At 54.5% G+C, this 14,666-nt stretch overlaps 1 protein-coding gene across 1 annotated transcript in view; it reads right to left on the bottom strand.

Moving 5' to 3' along the window:
• LOC147092805 (serine/threonine-protein phosphatase 2A 56 kDa regulatory subunit beta isoform-like) overlaps positions 1-14,666 on the bottom strand; it is a 59,424-nt gene that overhangs the window by 13,067 nt on the left and 31,691 nt on the right. Inside the window, exon 2 of the mRNA XM_085975689.1 lies at positions 2,578-2,774. Within this exon, the coding sequence (XP_085831815.1) occupies positions 2,578-2,774 (197 nt within the window). The remainder of the gene's footprint in view (positions 1-2,577; positions 2,775-14,666) is intronic.

Below are 14,666 nucleotides of genomic sequence, written 5' to 3'. Positions count from 1 at the left end.
CCGGGCTACGGGGATAGAGCGGGGGAATGGGACTGACTGGATCGCTCTACAGAGAGCCGGCACCGACTGGATGGGCCGAATGGCCTCCTCCTGTGCCGTTATGACTCTATGATCCATGGCGAGGGGGGTAGGGGCTGAAGTCCACCACCGCTGTCAGCCAAAATGGACACCTGCGCTACACGTTTCCATGCAAAAATAGAATCCTAGACTCATACAGCGCCAGAGGCCGCCAGAGGCCCATCGGGCCTGTGCCGGCTCTTTGCGTCAGTCCCACTCCTCCCTGCTCTTTCCCCGTAGCCCTGCAAATTTTTCCTTTTCAAGTATTTAATCAATTCCCCTTTTGAAAGTTACTATTGAATCTGCTTCCACCGCCCTTTCAGGCAGCGCGCTCCAGATCACAACAACTCGCTGCGTAAAAAATAATTCTCATCTCCCCCTCTGGTTCTTTTGCCAATTATCTTAAATCTGTGTCCTCTGGTTAACGACCCTCCTGCCAGTGGAAACAGTTTCTCCTTATTCACTCGAAACAAACCCTCAAATTTGAAGAGGTTCAAGCTCTGGGTCCTAGCTGGGATGTAGTGCGGGCCTCACCGGGCCCGGCTTCCAACAGGACACCAACGTGCTGATCATCGGGGCCACCCAGGCACAAATGGGCAGAGAAAGGCTGAACCAGGAATGTGGGGACTCTCCTAGAACTGGGAATTGGGACAGGACTCGGCGACTTACCTCATTGTACAAATGTTTAGTGACCGACGAGCAACGGGAACGAGAGGCCCCGATTGGCCAGTGCCAGTAACCATGTGACACCTTGAAGAGGACCAATGATCGACCGCTTCCTCCCATGAGGGGATCTCCCTAGCGAGGCAGTTATGACCCCGTCTGTGCGCCCAAGAGCCTCCGGCTTGCCAGCCCCAGTGAGAGGCGATTTACTTGTACTTCTTGCAATTACTCTATTCGCTGCTCACGATGCGGTCTCCTCTACACTGGGGAGACCAAACACAGATTGGGCGACCAGCATGGTGGCATAGTGGTTAGCACTGTTGCCTCACAGCGCCAGGGACCCGGGTTCGAATCCGGCCTCGGGTGACTGTCTGTGTGGAGTTTGCACATTCTCCCCGTGTTTGCGTGGGTTTCCTCCGGGTGCTCCGGTTTCCTCCCACAGTCCAAAGATGTGCGGGTTAGGTTGATTGGCTATGATAAATTGACCCTTAGTGTCAGGGGGATTAAATACGTGGGGTTACGGGGATAGGGTGGGATGTGTGTTGGTGTAGGGGTTACGGGGATCGGGTGGGATATGTGTCGGTGCAGGCTCGATGGGCCGAAATGGCCTCTATCTGCACTGTGGGGTTTCTGTGATTCTGTGAACACCTCCGGTCAGTCCGTAAGGGGGCCCCCCGAGCTTCCGGTCGCCTGTCACTTTAATTCTCCGCTCCGCTCCCACTCTGACCTCTCCGTCCTCGGCCTCTTGCATTGTTCCAATGAAGCTCACCGTAAGCTCGAGGAACAGCACCTCATCTTTCGATCAGGCGCCTTCTGGACTCAACATCGAGTTCAACACTTTCAAACTATAACCCCTGCCCCCATTTTTCATGCTGTATGATTTTGCCATCCCCATTTGCAACATTTGATCTTTCCTGCCTCTTACAAAAGCACAGTATATTCCTTCAATTCCTTCCTCCCCCCTGTCTCTGCACCTGCTTAATATCTGTTACATCTCCAGCTTTTTCCAGTTCTGATGAAGGGTCCCAGACCTGAAACGTTAACTCTGTTTCTCTCCCCACGGAAGCTGCCTGGCCTGCTGAGTATTTTTCAGCGTTTTCTGTTAATATAACTTGGGCTTTGTCCTATTTTTCGAATCGTGGAGAGAAACCTTTGCGTCCAGACTCGGGTGGTCTGTCTCCCCCAGCAGAAACCTAGGCGCTGACGGCCCATCATTTTCACCCCCCCCCCGCCCCCACCTCCCCACAATCTCAGTCTCGCTTCCTCCTACTGGCTTCTAAAACCCCTCCATCACTTCCGAATCTACCCCAGTGACGCTTGTGTGCCATAGAAACACAGAAGATAGGAGCAGGAGTCGGCCATTCGGCCCCTCAAGCCATTTAATGAGATCATGGCTGATCATCCAAATTCAGTACCCTGTCCCCGCTTTCTCCCCATATCCCTTGATTCCGTTAGCCTTAAGAAATATATCTAAGTCCTTCTTGAATATATTTAATAAGTTGGCCTCAACCACCTTCGAGAATTCCACAGGTTCACCACTCTCTGGATGAAGAAATTCCTCCTCATTTCTGTCCTAAAAGGCTTACCCCTTATCCTTAGACTGTGACCCCTGGTTCTGGACTCCCCCGCCATCAGGAACATCCTTCTGTCTAGTCCTGTTAGAATTTTATAAGTTTCAATGAGATCCCCTCTCATTCTTCTGAACTCCAGCGAATATAAAACCAATCGACCCAATCTCTCCCGGTGGGCCTCGGTTCTTCATCTGACTGACCAGGCGGCCTGCTGTTCCCCACCCCCCTCCCTCAAAACTCCCGTCCAGTGCGATCGCACGACTGGCGCCTCTCGAGACGCACTCACCATTTTCATGATCTCTGGATAGATGGGCTCGATCAGCAGCCCCCGGCCCGTGGCGATGCATTCCACCAGCTCGTTCAGGGCCGCCCGCTTGATCTCCTTGCCTTTCAAGTCAGCGACGCAGTCCATGAAATCGAAAACAACGCAACATTGTTGGAGCTTCTTGCAGAAGAGGTCGTGTAGCTCAGAGACTGGGGCATCTGGAGAGAGGCAGAGGGGCAGAAAGAGAGTGGGTGAGGAACCGGACGACCGTGCGATACAAGATACTGGCTTCTTCAAGCCCATTGGGTCTCATGAGAAACACACACACACACACCGGTGCCCCCCACCACCCCCCCCGCACCATGTACCCGATAGGTCGAGTGAGCAGAGGCCAGAAGCACCGGCGCCAAACCATTCCTCGGTCAACCCCATTGAATCCTACCAAAAACCTGAAAGTCGTGACACTGACCCAAGAAAATGGGAAGCGGGAGACGTGGAGAATTCTCGCTCCCTGCCCGCCCGATTCTCCAGCACCGACGGGCTCGCCTACCCCCCGCCCCCCCGAGTTTAGACGAGCGGTCAGCCGTTATGTTCTTGGCTAGCCGAGAACAGAAAGGACCCGTAACCATTTCAGATCTCGCCAGTTCTTGGGTGATTTGCATCCAGGAGCGCTGGTAGGAGAGAATTCTTCCCGTGTTCGATCACACTCACTGAAGTTGAGCTACAAGCCACGATCTGTGTTTAGAGCAGAGATAACGGGCCCCCCTGTATAAAAACCCTGCATCTTCAAACCTACAGCCCATCACCGGCTGCAGCTAAGTCTAGGGCAACTGCGGTGGGTTTTTTTTTTTTTTTTTACATAGAACGTATAGCACAGAAACAGGCCAGTTGGCCCAACCAGTCCATGCCGGCCTTTATGCTCCACTCTTTCTCTGACAGCACAACTGAAAGTTATTCACAAATATTTTGCCGCAAGATCTTGGCCCCTTTCTCTGTTAAAACAAGCACCTCGCAAAACAATGGGGTGCCAAATCTGCCCTCAGACCATAACTAGTTTATCAGCAGGGTCACGAGGGGGTGGAGAGAGAAAACGAGAGACCCGCCCAGAGAAATTCTAGCCCCACCTCCTTTATACCACAGCCCCGCCCCAGAGGTAATAGCTCCTCCTCTTTTATACCACAGCCCCGCCCCTAGAGGTGATGGCTCCTCCTTTATACCACAGCCCCGCCCCTAGAGGTGATAGCTCCTCCTCCTTTATACCACAGCCCCGCCCCTAGAGGTGTTAGCTCCTCCTCCTTTATACCACAGCCACGCCCCTAGAGGTGTTAGCTCCTCCTCCTTTATAACAGCCCCACCCCTAGAGGTGAGAGAGGCAAACCCAGCCCAAGGGACAGGGAAAGCCCTTCCAGCCAAGGTTTAAGTGGACCATTGCTCCTGTTGTCCAGGGTCACCGCCCCGTTTGGCCAGAGGAAGGCATGTCCTATGCTGGCCAGAGTGACCAGTGCTGTACAGCTGGCCTTCTTGGCTCTCTCCACACCTCCATCTCCACCCCCACCCCATCCCCATCCCCCTCAACCTCAGCAGCTCCTCGTGTCTGGGGTCGCGTTCCACGACGCTTGGGGAGGGGCGGAAATACAGATTCCTACATTACACAACGGATGCAGAGTTCGAGTTCCTTACTGGGATCGGGGCTATTCATGATTTCGCCGTCTGTCACTGAAACATCAGCAAAAACCCCGCAGATTTCTCCCGGAAACCTCTCATCGCTGTGGCCAACTGTCATCCGAGCAAAGAGAGTCTTTTAATCACAGGGCCGCTCCCTCTCCACACCCCTCCCTCCATCACAGCCACTCCCTCTCCACGCCCCGCCTCTCCACGCACTCCCCTTAATCAGAGCCACTCCCTCTCCACGCCCCTCCTCTCCACGCACTCCCCTTCCCTTAATGAGAGCCACTCCCTCTCCACGCCCCTCCTCTCCACGCACTCCCCTTCCCTTAATGAGAGCCACTCCCTCTCCACGCCCCTCCTCTCCACGCACTCCCCTTCCCTTAATCAGAGCCACTCCCTCTTCACACCCTTCCCCTCCCCCTCCGTTAATCACAGAGCTACTCCCTCTCCACGCACTCCCCCTCCCTTAATCAGAGCCACTCCCTCTCTATGCACTCCCCCTCCCCTTCACTCCCCCTCACCACACCCACCCTCTCCACACACTCCCCCTCACCTCCACGCACTCCCACCCACCCCCTTCACAACTCCCCCTTCCTCCCCTCACCCCCACGCTTTCCTCTCCGCACACGGCCCCTCCCTTCCCTCCCAATCTCACGGGCAATTCGCACCCCACTCTCCAAACAAACCCCCCACTCCCCCTCTTCCCCACCCAGTCCGGACAACACCGCACCTCTTCCCCCTCACAACACGACCTTCCCTCTCCCCCGAACTCATGGACAATTCCCCCCTCTCTCTCCACACTGCCCTCCCCACCCCCTCCCCCCCAATCTCACGGGCAATTCCCCCCTCCCTCTCCCCAAACTCACAGGTAACGACCCCCCTCTCTCCTCGAGGCCCCTCCCTCCCTCGACCTCTCAACTCCTGCTCCCCCACTTCTGTGACGTCACAATTTGAACCCCGGCCACACAGCCTGACTCACAGTGGGGGCAGTCACAGCTCGGGCTCACTCGCAAGGCGCTGCCACACCTCTCTTCACACACACACACATCCTGAGGCTCGCTGCAGAGAAACACTTGGCAGCACCAATAGAATTAAAGAGATCTAGACAGATTTTACAGGTGCTTCTAACAAGGAAACGAGGGATTTAGGGAGGAACGAATGAGTCAGATAATTGTGGGTGCGAGTCACACTCCAGAGAGCTGAGTCAATAATCTAGGCCGTCACTCCCAGTGCTATATGGAGGGAGCGCCGCACCGTCGGAGGGGCGGCACTGAGGGAGCGCCGCACCGTCGGAGGGGCGGCACTGAGGGAGCGCCGCACCGTCGGAGGGGCGGCACTGAGGGAGCGCCGCACCGTCGGAGGGGCGGCACTGAGGGAGCGCCGCACCGTCGGAGGGGCGGCACTGAGGGAGCGCCGCACCGTCGGAGGGGCGGCACTGAGGGAGCGCCGCACCGTCGGAGGGGCGGCACTGAGGGAGCGCCGCACCGTCGGAGGGGCGGCACTGAGGGAGCGCCGCACCGTCGGAGGGGCGGCACTGAGGGAGCGCCGCACCGTCGGAGGGGCGGCACTGAGGGAGCGCCGCACCGTCGGAGGGGCGGCACTGAGGGAGCGCCGCACCGTCGGAGGGGCGGCACTGAGGGAGCGCCGCACTGTCAGAGGTGCCGTCTTTCAAATGAGACGTTAAACTGAGGCCCCGTCTGCCCTCTCAGGTGGACGTAGAAGATCCCAGGGCCACTATTGGAAGAAGAGCAGGGGGAGTTCTCCCGGGTGTCCTGGCTTAATATTTATCCCTCAACCAACATCACTCAAACAGATGATCTGGTCATTATCACATTGCTTTTTGTGGGAGCTTGCTGTGCACAAATTGGCTGCCGTGTTTCCTACATTACAACAGTGACCGCACTTCAAAAAGTAGTTCATTGGCTGTGAAATGCGGTGGTCGCGAAAGGCGCTGTAGAAATAAGTCTTTCTTGAATGTCACTTCCTAAAACACCGATGCTGGGAAACGGGAGCCAGACCTTGTGCTTTGGTGGAAGGGGGGGGTCCCGCCCTCTGGGAACTTGGGTGGGGGGGGGGGGGGGTCCCGCCCTCTGGGAACTCGGCCAGGACCCACCCAGGACAGATTTCCCATGGAAGGGCGATGGGGGAAGGAACGCTGTGGGCACCGAGGACCCACAGGACTTGCAGGAAGTAGTACCAACCTCAACTCTCACATCCGCACACACTTCCTGCCAATTTGTCCCATTATAATTCCGTGTCACAACTTAGAATGGAGATTTCCTATGTAATCGCGTCACACTGCAATTACACCCAGTTTCCCACTTTCTCCCCACGTTGCTACATTGCCTCCGAGAGAAGCTTACCCTCTTTGTAACAATTGTCCCGAGAGACACCTTATCCACCTTCCGAAAATCCACACACACCAACACCTACTGCATTCCCTCCATCTGTCCAATTGGTCAGTCCATCAAAAAAAAAGTTGCACAGAAGGGGGCCATTCGACCTCGATAGCAGAGCTCTCCAATCAGTCCCACACCCCCGCCCCTGCTCTTTCCCCAGAGACCTGCAAACTTTTCCTCTTCGTGTGTTTATCCAATTCCCCTCTTGAAAGTTACTAGTGAATCTGCTTCCACCGCCCTTTCAGGCAGCGCGTTCCAGATCACAACAACTCGCTGCGTAAAAAAATAATTCTCCTCATCTCCCCCTCTGGTTCTTTTGCCAATTATCTTCAATCTGTGTCCTCTGGTTACCGACCCTCCTGCCACTGGAAACAGTTCCTCCCGATCTACTCTATCAAAACCCCTCATGATTTTCTCGATTAAATCTCCCCTTAACCTTCTCTGCTCCAAGGAGAACAATCCCAGCTTCTCCAGTCTCTCCACACAACTGAAGCCCCTCATCCCCCTGGAACCATTCTAGTAAATCTCCTCCGCCCCCTCTCGAAAGCAAACATGACTTGCCTTTAACAAATCCTCGATTATCCCGTACATCTCGCTAAGCTGATCTTGAATTCTGGCTTCGCAGTGTTTGTCCACAAGGAATGTTAGACTAATTGGTGCTACACTGGCTATGCTCCAGTACCAACACAAGTTTGCATAGTTAATGAAGATTGAAAGCTTGTGACCAGAGCCTGGGATTTCTCCTCTCTGACCTCGATCAACAGCCAACAACAACTTGTATTTATATAGCACCTTTAACGTAGTAAAACGTTCCAAGGCGCTTCACAGCAGTATTAGAAAACAAAAAAATGACACCGAACCACATAGGGAGAAATTAGAGCAGGTGACCAAAAGCTTGGTCAGAGGGGTCGGTTTTAAGGAGCGCCTTAAAGGAGGAGAGAGGTGGAGAGAGGTTTAGGGAGGGAATTCCAGAGCTTAGGGCCCAGGCAGCTGAAGGCACGGCCGCCAATGGTGGAGCGATTAAAATCAGGGATGCTCAAGAGGGCAGAATTAGAGCAGATATCTCAGGGGGTTGTAGGGCTGGACGGGATTACAGAGATAGGGAGGGGGGGTGGTGAGGGCCATGCAGGGATTTGAAAACAAGGATGAGAATTTTAAAATCGAGGCGTTGCTTAACCGGGCGCCAATGTTGGTCAGCGAGCCCAGGGGGTGATGGGTGAACGGGACTTGGTGCGAGTTAGGACACGGGCGGCAGAATTTTGGATTACCTCTAGTTTACGTAGGGTGGAATGTGGGAGGCCAGCCAGGAGTGCGTTGGAATAACCAAGTCCAGAGTACAGGCGTCAGGGCCCAGTGACTGATCCACCTGGAGTCTGGTTACTATTTTCAGAACCAGTTTCTTTACTCCAGTTCTCTCCATCAGTTGTTCCATTTCCTTCTCGACTACACCAACTTTCTCACTTCCAGCATCATTTGGAAACACGTAGACAGAAGATCATAGAAACACAGCACAGGAGGCCATTCGGCCCATCGTGCCTGTGCCAGCTCTTTGAAATTAGTTCCACTCCCCCCCTGCTCTTTCCCCAGAGCCCTGAAAATTTTTCCTCTTCCAAGTATTTATCCAATTACCTTTTGAAAGTTACTATTAAATCTGCTTCCACTGCCGTTTCAGGCAGCGCGTTCCAGATCACAACAACTCGCTGCGTAAATAAATTTCTCATCTCCCCGCTGGTTCTCGAGACAATTATCTTTTATCGGTGTCCTCTGGTTATCGACCCTCCTGTCACTTTCTCCTTATTTACTCTATCAATAGACTTCATGATTTTAAACACCTCTATTAAACTCACCTTGACCTCCTCTGCTCCGAGGAGAACTTAATATTTACTGGATTATATTTCTGTATCTTAGTTATTCATTTGTTTATCTGAAACATAGGAACAGCAGGAGGCCATTCAGCCCCTCGAGCCTGTTCCACCATTCAATTAGATCACGGCTGATCTGCACCTTAACTCCATCTACCGGCCTTGGTTCTGTATCCCATAATACCCTTACCCAACAAAAATCCATCAATCTCAGTCCTGAGATTTTCCATTGACCCCCCAGCCTCAACAGCTTTTTTTGGGGGGGGGGGGGGGGAAAGAGTTCCAGATTTCCACTACCCTTTGTGTGACGAAATGCTTCCCGACATCACCCCTGAACGGCCTGGCTCTAATTTTAAGGTGACGCCCCCTTGTTCTGGGTTCCCCCCACCAGAGGAAATAGTTTCCCTCTCCATCTACCCTATCGAATCCTCGATCAGATCATCCCTCAACCTTCTCTCCTCGAGGGAATACAGGCCCAGTCTGTGCATCCTGTCCTCGTAATTTTACCCTTTTAGCCCCCGGTATCATTCTGGTGAATCTGCACTGCTCCCTCTCCAAGGCCAGTATATCCTTGCTGAGGTGTGGAGCCCAGGACTGAACGCAGTGGCTCCAGACGGGCTCTGACCAGAGCTCTGTACAACTGGAACACAACCTCCTCCGCATTGTATGATTTTACAGGAACGACAGGCGACTGGAGTCCACAGGCCCAGGATTTGTCATATATGACGATTGAATGAATCAGAGGCTCATCATTCCGGCTGAGATGATGGAGCTCACCATACAGGGAATCATAGAACGATACAGCACGGAAGGGGGCCATTCGGCCCACTGCACCCATATTTTGGGTTGCTGGGCTAGTTTTCTAGTTTCTCCTCTCACCTCCTTTGATGGTTACGGCTGGTGTGCGGATCTGCAGGTTAGAAGTTGGGAGTAGACAGGGCCTGGTTCGACGGGGCCGTCCGGGTAACCGCACAAGGGCCCTCCATCGGTCACTAGCCATGACCGCTACTGCAAACCCCCTCCCTGCACAGTGCTGGTTCAATCCAAACGACGTCAGGGCAGTGGGGGGGGGGGGGGGCGATTGGCATCAATGCTACACAGCTGGGACGGTTCCAGGTGACCTCCGAACAGCCCTGGGACTGGGGGGAGGGAGGGAAGCTGGTCTCAGCTGAGGAAGCCTTCCATGCACGTTGGGCGGTATGCGATAGAAAGGAATGCAGCAGATACCCAGTAACCTCCTCGGAATAACAACAGAAAATGCTGGAAAAACTCAGCAGGCCAGGCAACATCCGTGGAGAGAAAATAGAGCCGACGTTTCGGGTCTAACCCTTTTTCAAAACTGGAAAGGAAATTAAATAGATCGAAAGGCAGGGCTGGGAGAGAACAAAAGAAATGAAGAGACATTAAGAGGTATTCAAAATGAGACGAGATGGTGATAGGACTAGTGGAGACAAAAGACGGCTCTAGATTAGGTGTGAAATGTTCTGGCAGAATGGGAGACAGCTGCCATGTGGGAGAGAGAAAAAAAGGGGTTGGGGGGGGGGGGGGGGGGCGGGGCGGAAGGGAAAAGGGCCAAAACAAAGATGTGGATAAAATATAAGCAAAAATGTAATGGGGGCCGAGGTTATGATCTGAAATTGTTGAACTCTATGTTGAGTCCGGAAGGCTGTAAAGTGCCTAATTGGAAGAGGAGGTGCTGTTCCTCGAGTTTACGCTGAGCTTCCGTGGAACAACCTCCTCGGAAACTGAGTTCACGCCAACCGGCTTCACAGCCTGACCCGAGATCGCGCTCACACTGAGCTGGCGTAGGGGGTGGAGCAGGGGGTGGGGGGAAGAGAAAGAGAGAAACCGATACCCTCAGCGCATCACAGCGGGCTCCACCAGAGAACCTGCTCACTGAGATTTAAGGGTCCCAATCCTCCCGGGTCTCTCCTCGCTGGTTGGTTATAGCACGGAGGGACGGGCGTTTCTACAAGCTCAGGACGTCCCAAAGCGTTTCACAGCCACCGAAGTACTTTTTTTGAAACGCAGTCACTGTTGATGATGTAGGAAACGCGGCCGCCCAATCCGTGCACAGCAAGATCCCACACGCAGCAATGCGATAATGACCAGATCACCTGAAATTTAAGGCACAGGAGGAGGCCATTCGGCCCATCGTGTCCGTGCCAGCCGACAAAGAGCTATCCGTCCTAATCCCACTTCCCAGCTCTTGGTCCGTAGCCCTGCAGGTTACGGCACTTCAAGTACATATCCAAGTACTTTTTAAATGTGATGAGGGTTCCTGCCTCTCCCACCCTTTCAGGCAGTGAGTTCTAGACCCCCACCACCCTCTGGGTGAAAAGATTTCTCCTCAACTCCCCTCTAATCCTTCTACCAATTACTTTAAATCTCTGCCCCCTGGTTATTGACCCTCTCTGCTAAGAGAAATAGGGCCTTCCTATCCACTCTATCTAGGCCCCTTATAATTTTATACACCTCAATTAAATCTCCCCTCAGCCTCCTCTGTTCCAAAGAAAACAACCCCAACCTGTCCAATCTTTCCTCATAGCTAAAATTCTCCAGCCCAGGCAACATCCTTGTAAATCTCCTCTGCACCCTCTCTAGTGCGATCACATCCTTCCTGTAATGTGGTGACCAGAACTGCACGCAGTACTCTAGCTGCGGCCTAACTAGTGTTTTATACAGTTCAAGCATAACCTCCCTGCTCTTATATTCTGTGCCTCAGCTGATAAAGGCAAGTTTAGCGATGATGGTTGAGGGATAAATACCCGGCCCAGGACACTGGGGCGAACTCTCCTACTCTCCTTCCAATAGTGGCCGTGGGATCTTTTACGTCCACCTCAGAGTGGCAGACGGGGGCCTCAGTTTATCCGAAAGACGGCAGCTCCGATAGTGCGGCGCTCCCCCACAGTACTACGCTGGGAGCGCCGGCCTGGAATTTTGTGCTCAAGTCTCCCTCGAATCCACACCGACCTTCTGACTCAAGAGGGGACAGCGTGATACCCACCCGAGTCACGGTAAGCCAAATGCTAACCCCCCTCGGGCTCGGGGGGTCCCACAGCCCAGGCTGCTTACAGGGAGCTGGGAGAGAGCGGAGAGAAAAGGTCACGAGTATCTGGTTCTAGTTACTGCAAGTGAACACATGCGAATAAATTTTTAAACATGAGAGAGAGAATGAGAATCTTCACTTTCCTGCCACACTGTATCTAAGGGAGAAACACACAGTGCTCCTATTTTAAGCCACAGTTCCCTCTGGAGTCATGCCTGGATCTGAAATCCAAGCTTCCTCTCTCCCCCATTTCACCGTGGGCTGTGATTAAATTCAAGCTGGTCACTGTGTACACTGGCCAATCCCAGCGAAGGCTCCTCTCACCGCTGAGACCTTCAAACTTTGACCCCCTCCCCCCTGGTCTCTCTCCCCACATGCACACACACTCTCTCTCTCATCTCTTATGATGCAGTCCCACACTAACAGTAAGGTTAACTTACAGAACGGTTCAGCATTAGGTTTCAGACATGGCCCACTGGTTCAGTGCGTAGATGCACCCGCCCCCACCCCGCCTCCAGCGTGGGACTGAGGGCACATCCAAATCTCTGCCGCCCCGTGTCCTAACTCGCACCGAGTCCCGTTCACCCATCACCCCGTGTGCTCACTGACCTACAGTGGCTCCTGGTCAAACGACGTCTCGATTTTAAAATTCTCATCCTCGTTTTCAAATCCATCAATGGCCTCGCCCCTCCCCATCTCTGTAACCTCCTCCAGCCCCACAATCCTCCGAGATCTCTGCGCCCCTCCAATTCCGGCCTCTTGAGCATCCCTGATTATAATCGCTCCACCATTGGCGGCCGTGCCTTCAGCTGCCTGGGCCCCGAGCTCTGGAATTCCCTCCCTAAACCTCTCTCCGCCTCCTTGAAGACGCTCCTTAAAAACAAGCTCTTCGACCAAGCTTTTCGTCACCTGTCCCAATATCTCCGGATGTGGCTCGGCGTCAAATTTTGTTCGATAGTCGCTCCCGTGAAGCACCTTGGCACGTTTTACTATGTTAAAGGTGCTGTATAAACAAGTTCAGACTCACGTCAACGGGACGCATTGTGCAATCAGGCCAGCTGACGTTAGAGAGAACCGCGGGATGTAGATAGTTGTATCGTCATGACCCACCCCAACAGATCCCCCCCCAACCTCCTCCCCCCCCACTCAAACAGGCCCCCTCAACCTGCTACGAGGAGCCAAATGCCAGTGTGAGGGTCTGCCCAGCTCCACCCACCGTCACATTACCTCTAGCAGCCTGCTTGGGTGCTGGACGCAGTGGGGGGGGCGGGGGTGCTGCAGGAGTGGGGCTCATCGTCCAACAGGGACAAAGGCAAACCATTCCCTCACACTCAGTACCAAGCCACTCGACTTAGAAATACTTGCTGGCCTTCTAATCGAGAATCAGACAGGACGTTAAGGATCCAGGCCTAATATTACTACAATCAGTTTCTTGCTCCACCCATTATCCTGTGACGATGGGCGGGCAGACAGACGGGAGGACACAGACAGGCCGAGGGGGGGGGGGGGGGGACACAGACAGGCCAAGGGGGGGGGGGGGGGGGACACAGACAGGCCGAGAAGGGGGGGGGGGGACACAGACAGACCGAGGGGGGTGGGGGGACACAGACAGACCGAGAGGGGGGGGGGGGGGGGGGAGACACAAACAGACCGAGGGGGGGGGGGGGGAGAAAGAGAACACAGACAGGCCGAGGGGGGGGGGGGGGGGAACACAGACAGACCGAGAGGGGGGGGGGGAGGGGAGGGACACAGACAGACCGAGAGAGGGGGGGGGGGGGGACACAGACAGACCGAGAAGGGGGGGGGGGGGACACAGACAGACCGAGAGGGGGGGGGGGGGGACACAGACAGACCGAGAGGCGGTGGGGGACACAGACCGACCGAGAAGTGGGGGGGGGGGGACACAGACAGACCGAGAGGGTGGGGTTGGGACACACAGACAGACCGATCTCGACCCATCGGCAGTCTGTGTTTTCTCATCGATTTAGCACGTGAACTGCTCCCACCCAACACACTGATGAATATTTGATGGAAGTGAATATGAATCAGGATATAAATGTTGCATAACCTCTGGGGCGTTTGAACCAAAAACAGCAATTCAGAGTCTCGCGAGGTCAGGATCTCAACTCCAATCCATCTCGAGGGATACACAACCAACTGACTTAGGCTCAGCGACACAGCTGGAGTTTGAGTTTTCAAAAACTCTTCACTTAAAATCTGGTTGGGCGCTGGAACATAACATTGCACAGTGGGTTGCGGAGTGGTCCTACGGGTGGGTGATGTAATTAACCCAGCAACGCGAGCCCGTGCAGTAAGTGCTACACCAGGCTGGACACAGAACCCTGACCCGTGCAGTCAGTGCTACACCGGGCTGGACACAGAACCCTGACCCGTGCAGTCAGTGCTACACTGGGCTGGACACAGAACCCTGACCCGTGCAGTCAGTGTGACACCGGGCTGGACACAGAACCCTGGCCTGTGCAGTCAGTGCTACACCGGGCTGGACACAGAACCCTGACCCTCTGCAGTCAGTGCTACACCGGTCCGGACACAGAACCCTGACCCTGTGCAGTCAGTGCTACACTGGGCTGGACACAGAACCCTGACCCGTGCAGTCAGTGCTACACTGGGCTGGACACAGAACCCTGACCCTCTGCAGTCAGTGCTACACCGGTCCGGACACAGAACCCTGACCCTGTGCAGTCAGTGCTACACTGGGCTGGACACAGAACCCTGACCCTGTGCAGTCAGTGCTACACTGGGCTGGACACAGAACCCTGACCCTCTGCAGTCAGTGCTACACCGGTCCGGACACAGAACCCTGACCCTGTGCAGTCAGTGCTACACTGGGCTGGACACAGAACCCTGACCCGTGCAGTCAGTGCTACACTGGGCTGGACACAGAACCCTGACCCGAGCAGTCAGTGCTACACTGGGCTGGACACAGAACCCTGACCCGTGCAGTCAGTGCTACACTGGGCTGGACACAGAACCCTGACCCTGTGCAGTCAGTGCTACAGCGGGCTGGACACAGAACCCTGACCCTGTGCAGTCAGTGCTACACCGGGCTGGACACAGAACCCTGACCCTGTGCAGTCAGTGCTGCACCGGGCTGGACACAGAACCCTGACC

This window comes from Somniosus microcephalus, unplaced genomic scaffold (genome assembly GCF_052327205.1).
Source record: "Somniosus microcephalus isolate GS21.2 unplaced genomic scaffold, FLI_Smic_1.0 unresolved_chr2, whole genome shotgun sequence".
Classification (NCBI taxonomy): Eukaryota; Metazoa; Chordata; class Chondrichthyes; order Squaliformes; family Somniosidae; genus Somniosus; species Somniosus microcephalus.
This window is presented reverse-complemented; position numbering and strand designations above follow the sequence as displayed.